At 44.0% G+C, this 8172-nt stretch overlaps 1 protein-coding gene across 10 annotated transcripts in view; it reads right to left on the bottom strand.

The window, feature by feature from the left end:
- Positions 1–1348: 1348 nt before the first annotated feature.
- Positions 1349–8172, bottom strand: part of mast4 (microtubule associated serine/threonine kinase family member 4) — a 104565-nt gene continuing 97741 nt past the window's right edge. For 9 of the 10 annotated variants that reach the window (XM_032569060.1, XM_032569050.1, XM_032569052.1 and 6 more), the window contains 2 exons: positions 6882–7066; positions 1349–6787 (listed from right to left, as the gene is read on the bottom strand). In XM_032569060.1, the coding sequence (XP_032424951.1) occupies positions 3351–6787; positions 6882–7066 (3622 nt within the window). In that variant the 3' untranslated portion in view covers positions 1349–3350. The remainder of the gene's footprint in view (positions 6788–6881; positions 7067–8172) is intronic. The other variant, XM_032569057.1, reaches the window with a different exon arrangement.

Here is an 8172-nt window from a genome sequence, read left to right as displayed (position 1 = left end):
CCCCCATGACAAAGGCTTAACAAGGTAAACTTACTCTCAGTTATAACATATTACATTAAAACATAGGTTTGTTGGACTTCATGTCATTTTTTTGTACTGCATACAGTTTGAGAAATGAGTGAAACAAGCTGCTGGAAATATGCTGCGTTATAACACCTCAGTTTCCCTGCAGCTTCACTCTGCACATGTTGCATAACAGGAGACCTACTTTAACTTCACCCGCCCTGGCACAGGAGTAGAGAGATACTGCCCCCTACCGGTACTGCAGTATCGTTTGACCCATTTATGTATTGCAGATTTACTGGATTTAAACACTTTGGTACAGTTGTTGGATGAAATAAATCCCCTCGGTTGAAACAGGAAGTGTGAGCTGATGGGATACATGACATGTGATGAGACACCAACACGGAACAGCAACTATTGGTTCACATAGAGCTGAAATGTGAACCACTGTGTGACTTTAAATTAGACAAAAACGTCTCTTTTTATTCAGTTAGGGTGTAAAATAAAAAGTGTGCTGGCAAAAAAAATTAAATAATAATAATAAAAAAACGAGGACAAAGTTGTGTTTAAAAATGACCCTTCATGGGTCAATAAAAGAAAAAAAAGACGACAAGTCTTGGGATAAAACCAAGTTTCTTCAGAGAAGAAAAAAACACTTAGTAAAAATGAGAGAAAATATTTTTCCTATTTCCCTTTGAGGCCGAAACACATACACACACAAAAACAATACTTGGAAAAATCCCCAGACGTTTTTTTGTTTGATTGTTTAAATCTTTTTTTTGTATGTTGGATGAAAAGGAAAAAAAGGCTTAAACGCCATAACAGAAAATATTTTTTTATTTTACTTGCTCTAAGCAAAAACAAAAAAAAAAACTCTTCACTCTAATGGTTGTTGAAATATATTTCATATTAGATCACATTTTCTTTGCTCTCCACCAAAAAAAATTTTTCATGCGGGCCAAGAAAAAACTAATTTAAAAAAAAAACACATAATCTAGACTTTTATACTTGCAAATGACTCGAAAAATGAGATTCAAGTCAAAAGCATTTTTATGTTAGACTCAGAAAATGGGTCTTCAAAAAATGTTTTTGCTCCCCCCAATTAATTTATAACTGAATTAAAGTGGACTAATAAATTCAGCCTTTAATCGCATGTTTCTGTGATCAAGACAAACAAAGATACTTCTTTTGCACCGCTTAGGGAACAACTTTCTAAACTCATACTGAGGATATTTAATGCGTCTTGGATAAGTGTCGACTTTGCCTTTTCACTTAAGTTTCTCATAAAAGTAAGCAAAACATGCAGAAATCAGCACACATAAGGAAACCAAATGGAGACAAAACGGATCATTTAGAATCTCATTTTATTTTCAGTATTACGCAACATTAGAAGTATAAATATCTGTTAATATACAACATCTATGACATCCACAGAGCTTTTCTTGGGCAAGATACAAAAACACAAAAACACTTTTATTGCACATTTTCTAAAAGACAAACCATAGAGGGCGAGTTCACCTAATACCAGTGTCGCACAGAGAAACTAAGGGACCTGGAGGGACAAGCAGACGAGAAGAACTTGACGCATAAGAACACTGATTACCGCACAAAACGAATATCCTGCTGGCAGGGGAGCAAAGGTCTCACATGGCTATCAGCAACATCATCTGAGACACAGAATACAGATTTGGCAAATTAACAATATACAAAATATACATCCATGAGGCTTTGTAAACAAACACTGAATGTGCTTTTAGACGTCCGTCGCCTTGGGAACATAAACGGGGGGGGACGGGGAAATGAAAATGAGGTGTCGGCTCTACTTTTAGCTCCTAATTTATATCGACTCGGTGAACAAACATTTAAGGTGCGGCTTCTTACAATAACAGCTTTACAATATCTAATGCGAGGAAAACATCCGATTGGTTCACGATAGCATCCCTAAAGTCAATAATTATTGGAGACGGTGTGGAACATTTAGATATGCTTTGTGTCAAGATTAATTTATAGCTTTTATACAAGTAGTAGAGATTTTTAAAAAAAAAAAACCCAATAAAACAGTATATACTGCTAAAAATAATGTCCTACGCTAATTTCTGCTAATTTTCTACAGGGTTTGCAATCCAACGCCATGAATAGTCAAAGAGTGAATAAGGATACATGACAGCCTGTAGGTGTGGTACAGAGTATTTGCACGCCATGGACATAAACTAATGCTAACACTCTTTTGCTACCTTAAGGTGAAGCTTAAGGTTGACCGAAGACAGCACAGACACCCCGACAGTGAAACAGTTGAACACCGACCCTTTAAGATGGCACATTCCTCGTGTGACCAAGGACTTCAACTCAACAGAAGCGCTCGTTTATTCCTTCAAATCGAACAATCGCTTAGCATTCTTCAAAACCGCAAGCTAGCCTGCAAGCACGCCAAACGAACGATAGAGACATTCTTAGGAAACGCTGATAGCCCTCACAGTTTAATATATATTTGTAGTAATTTATAATGCTACATTTAAAAGAAATAGCCCAGTTTAGCTCCTCAAACGTTGTCCCTCTTCAAGTCAGTTTTGGAACACGATAGACGTCAGAGAGGATGAGACTTCAGACCACAGAGCAGAACGTCTTCATGTCGAGTAATACAAACAAGACACGGCAAAATCTTTACATATAATACAAACAATCATTGTAAGTCCATGTTTTCCTCCCCCCCACCCCAGTTTTACAGTATCTTATTTACACCATATTGCATAAAAATCAGAACTATATATGTACAGATGTCAAAGGAATGTGAATAAGCAACTCCTTGCTAAGAACAGCAAGAGGTTTCATTTCCCCACATGTCTAAGGCCCCTTCTCTAAGAACCAGAACATGATTCTGTATGTTAATGTTGTAGGTGAACAAGCACCCACTTATCGACAAACTTGAATCAGGCGGATCATACCAGGCAGGAAAAAAAAAACCCAACAAACCCCGGTAGCTAAACTACTTAGTAAAATCATGTGGTCTACTGCATTAAAAAGACCTTGGCATCGGGTCCTCCCAGTCCACAAGTAAAAGTGCAATTCGAAATCCTTTATGGCACTGACTCTTCATCACATTACAGCCTCTGACGTACTGATTGCACGAAGCCTTTGGTGAGGAAAACAAACAAACCTTCACACATTCATTTGACTTGAGAGAAAAACACCAACGTCATCGGCAAATTAAGAGACGCCAACACCTGAATCGGCATGTAACAGCTTGGCCGGTCCTCAAGTAAACCCCTCCTGTCCCTCCCCACCAAAAAAAAGGGAAAAAAAAGAAGGCATGATGATGCTGACAAATCATTTGAACTTCCTTTGTGTTTTTACTTCTTGTTACTGCAGTTACGGGGTAAATCCTTCTGCTGCTTGCACCTGCTACCGTCCTTATCTGAAGTCTCTTTGAGCGTTGAGGGAGAAACCCGGGATGCGTCCCTTTTTGTAGTTTTCTGCGCAGACGTGACCTCTGGAACGGCGTCTTTTTTCTTCCTGTCCGCCTGCTCCTTCCGGCCAGACGAGAGCTGCTTGTCAAGTGGGGTTGTGTTTTGTGCGTCTGGAGGCTTGTGACCGTCTTGTTTGAGCGCGTCCTTAGACCCCTTGACCACAGACTCGCACCTGACCTTGTCTAAGGCGTCTCCTTGGCTCGGCAAGTACGTGTCCTTTTTCACTGCAGGCTTTGGCAGTACCGGTGGAGGATTGGGAGGAGGGCTAACCTTGGGCGACTGCTGAAGCGAAGGGAGAGGCAAGATTCTATCTTTTGGTTTAGAATCAGGGTGAGGTTGGTTTTTGGGTGAACGATCTTTTGGTTTTGCATCCAGATTTTGTTTGATAAGAGGAATTGACGATGCTGTTTTAGGAGGCAGGGGTTTTGACTTTGTGTCTGGGCTATCTTTTATGGTAAAAGAACCATTGGGTTGGGTCACCTTTTGCTTGGGTGACTGTGTTGGCTGCGGTGGTTCTTCCAGCTTCATGCCACACCCGACGGACAATGACACCTCTCCGCGTTTAATGTCCTTAGTTGCTTGAACATTTGTAGTAGTGGCTCCAGATTCCTTAGGGTGTTTTGTGCTTGGGATTGGAGGAGTTGTGATGTGAGACTTTACTTCAGGTAGATTTGAATTCTTCACAGATGCAAAACCTTCAGTTTGGGGTTCAGGCCTCGATTTACCTTTAGGACTCGAAGCATTTTCATTTGGAGGTGAAACTTTGAGTTTCGCAGTGTTTTCCTTTGCTCCCTTCTTGAACTCTGAATCCGATGGTTTGTGCTGTGCTTTTTCAGCTGGACAGAGTTTAGAGGATTGCCCAACATCTTTCAAACACACAGAGTTCTTTGAGATTGTAGGAAGTTGTTTCTTCAGGAACATGTCCTGTGAGTCATCCGCAGGTGCGGAGTTAGTTTTTCTGTTCACATTTATGTTCTCTTTTGTTGCAAGATTGAAAGAAGTGTTTGTGATTTGCTCCATTTTGGAGGCACCGGTATTGATTTCAGAGCTCGTTCTGTTCGTTCCTCTGCTAGACAGCGCCACATCTTCACCAGCAGATGTTCCGCAGGTGACTTCAGGATTTAAACAGTTGGATTTATCATCACCCTCGGAAGATAATGCTGATGTTGTGATAGGAACTCTTGCCTGTGCGTCTGAGGAGCAGATGTTGAGTGGCTGCTGTTTAGAAAACACATTCTCTGGAGTGAGCTCAGGAGCGGGGACGTTCTGTACTTGCCCCGAGCTAACAGCGGATATTGGTTTCTCAGCACTCAGATGCTTACCCGTATCCAAACCAGAGTCTGTGCTCTGCCTTCGTGGCCTTTCATTACCAACCACCTCAACATGTGAAGGAGTTGTGCTGTTTACCTCCAGCCTCGCTGAACTCAAAGATGCCACCGTTTCTGACCCGTTTTGATTTGGTGATGCGGTGTTTGGCAAAACTTCCTCTTGCTCTGCTTCGTCCTCCTGATCTTCGTTGCTCACTTCCCGTATGGAGGGTGTTTTCCCACTGGAGGGGAAGTGGGAGGTGTGTCTGGGGCCTCTGAGGTCATGGACTAAAGAAGAGGAGGCCTTTACACCGGCACGGCCATCTTGTTTGACTCCTGAAGGCTTTAAAGAGTCTCTGTGTCTGTCTTGTGTCTTATCAACGATTGAAGCAATTTTAATGTCTGCTGCTGCAGTATTTGCCTGCTCTTTGGAGACAACGGCGCTGGTTACAGGCAAGACAACTTCATTACTTGGCAAACATGTCAGAGAAGTTTTCACCTTATCGGCCTTCAGTTGGGGGACGGTGATCTGTCTATCAGTTGGACTTTTGAGGCGTACCGATGGACTCAGAGAGAGAGTGTCGCTTGTGTGGTCTGTAATTTTGGACAGGCAGCTTTCGGTTTTGGAAACCCTCGGCCCTGAAAGCAGAGCAATGTCCAGAGTCCCCTCCAGGGGCTTAAGTGAGGAGACGTGGCGTCCCTCGAGTTTGTACTCGGATGAAGTCTTCCTCAGTGCAGACTCCGCAGAGGAAATGAGCTGGAGTTTCTCCACAGCACTCCCTTCTCTCCCTGAGTAAAGCTTGGGGGTTAGACCTTCAGGATTTGAGTGAACGCTGCCCTTCATGTGGTCATGAGACATGACCGTGTCCAGCTGGAGGCTCTTGGACCTCATGGAGCCAAAGTGAAGGTTCTCATGGAGGCCGGATGACAGCCGACACAAGCAGTCCTCTCTGTCTTCAAACGACAGCCTCTTCCTGGTGAACTCTATGCTTGGAGCTTTGAAGTCCAGTCTGTCGGGCTTCGGCGCGTCTTTCCCCTGCCGAGTGAGCTGCCGCTCCACGTGGGGAGTGAAGGGAGATGACCGGGTGCTTCCTTCACCTTCACAGCTGGCACCGGACGCTTCGGCGAATCCCTCAGAGACCCGTGTGGACAGTTTTTTGTAGAGGACATCTTTGAGCGTTGTGCTTGCAGCTTTGATCTCCAGACCAGACTCTGGGCTGCTCTGGGGTTTGCTCTGGTTTGGAAAAAGGAAACTTTCATCCTTCTCATCACCACACAGGGGCAATGAGTCAGATTCAAGCAGAGCATCTTGCTTCTGCAGAGACTCCCTCCTCTCTGACCAGTCCTGCCTTTTAACCACCATCTTGAATTTCAGTTTCTCCTTGTCAAGCTCCTCCAAAGACTCCTGTCGGCCTACCTTACGACCAACGGGCCTCTTTAAGCAGCCTTGCTCAACGGGCCGCAGGCGATTAACGGGCAACGGCTCGCTAGTCGTTTCGTCCACGCTCTGCAGGGTAGTGTAATCTTCAGAAGCCCTCAGCTCCTCTTCCTGAATCTCCTCCTGGGTGACCTCCAAGCTGTGTTTTCTGGTACAAAGGTGCTTCTTCTCTCCCGCGTAGGACGGGGACAGCTTCTCCTCGGACTGAACACGCTTCAGCAGGGGTGAGCGAGGAGGCTCGGCATTTTTAGGGCAAGCAATATGGCGGACAATTGTGGGAGGGGAGTGTATTTTGGCCGGGAAAGGTTGCGCCGCCTTGGAAATCGCTACAGGATGTCCGCTCAGTAGCGGAGAGGGCGAGCGCTGGGGAGACGTTGGCTGCGGAGTGGGTGAAGGCGTACGGGCCAAAGGAGAGAGGGGGATGCTGCCGGCAGACTTTCGACGCCCCTGACGGAGCCGCTGACTCGGCAGCTTGGGGCCGAGGCCGTACAGCGTGCTGGGACGGATGTGGCCGGAGCCGGCGGGGGAGTTCGGAGTGCTGGAGCTGGGAGAGCTGCTCTGGGAGGAGTTGCCCCCTGGAATTCACAAGCACAAGTCACGGTACGCATCAGTAAATGAAAGGCACACACAGGTCATCTGTTTGTCCAAAGTTGAGATCAACTCTCCCACCTGACTGGGTGAAATCCGGCGCAGTTCGGAGGGCGGCGGTGGGGGAGCGAGGGGAGAGGCTGTGGGTGGGCGAGCCGGGCAGACTCTCGCCGGACGACAGAGAGTGGTTCAGGGAGGAGAAACTGCGGCTCGTGTGGAGCAGAGGAGAAGGCTGCATGGCGAAACGTTTGAAAAGGGAGCGGCGTCTGAAAAAAAACGAAAGAAAAACTAAGAATAATGCATCGTTCGTATGAAAGCTTCATGAAAGCAGAGACGGGTCAATAATATATATTTATATCCTCAATATCAGTTTACTTCACAGAAGTCAACACAAAAAACAGCCATCAGCAGGAATCAACAGTGTTGATTGAAATTAAAATTTCTATTTGCTGGATGAACTCATAGTAGCGTATAATTATTAAGTGGAAAAAAAATGACAAGACTTGACATTTTTCACAAAAATCTTAAAAAGTGTGCTGTACATTTGAATTGACTGTAATATCACAAAATAAAATAAACTGGTTTCAGGGTATGGTACAACATCAAAGGCGGCTGGACAGATATCATGTGTAGATTGGTGGAGTTTCAGTAAATACAGGGTAATCCTTTAAGAAAGGTAGGATGTAAAAAAAAAAAAAGACTTATGACTAGGGCGCCGTTTCCCTTCTTGCAGAGGAATGACTAAGTTGAAATGAAATGGTTTATATCAAAGCATTTTTATGTGTACGGACTCAAAATTCAACTCAGAATCCACGGCAACGCTTGAAAGTTAATGTTTGCAGATGGAAATTGCTACTATATAAACAATGGAGAAACCACATTCATCTCTTAAATGAATAGAGCTTCAAAAACCTGCAGCTGTGAAGGCCTTGTAAGCATTTCATTCACAAAGCCTGGAACGGGATCTGCCCCAAGTCTTTAGAATCCACAGTGAATAAATATGAAACGTAGCAATTAATTTAAATCCAGATACGCTAAACATGGTTCAAATAGATTTTGCTCAATAAAACAGTGTGAAAAAATATAAACGAGTATTGTTGAACAGATTTGGAGCTGGCTGAATCTTTTAAAGGCTTGAAACTAAAGTTCATTCTGTGTGTTATTAGTCCAGAGCAGTCCACAACCTCTGGATGTTTTCCGCTGAAGTGAAGGAGAAGGTTTGTAGACCTGGTAACATTTTGACAATGCAACTAAACACTTCCAATGTCTGAACATGTTTCATACACAATGCTTATGTTATATTCTTGAATGCCATGGGGAGTTCAAAATTTGAATAAAGGGATTTGAAAATATATCTGTAGGTACTCCTATC

The sequence above is a fragment of the Xiphophorus hellerii genome, chromosome 8 (assembly GCF_003331165.1).
Source record: "Xiphophorus hellerii strain 12219 chromosome 8, Xiphophorus_hellerii-4.1, whole genome shotgun sequence".
NCBI classification, from domain to species: Eukaryota; Metazoa; Chordata; class Actinopteri; order Cyprinodontiformes; family Poeciliidae; genus Xiphophorus; species Xiphophorus hellerii.
Note: the sequence above shows the minus strand (reverse complement) of the source record. Positions and strands in the feature narration are given on the sequence as shown.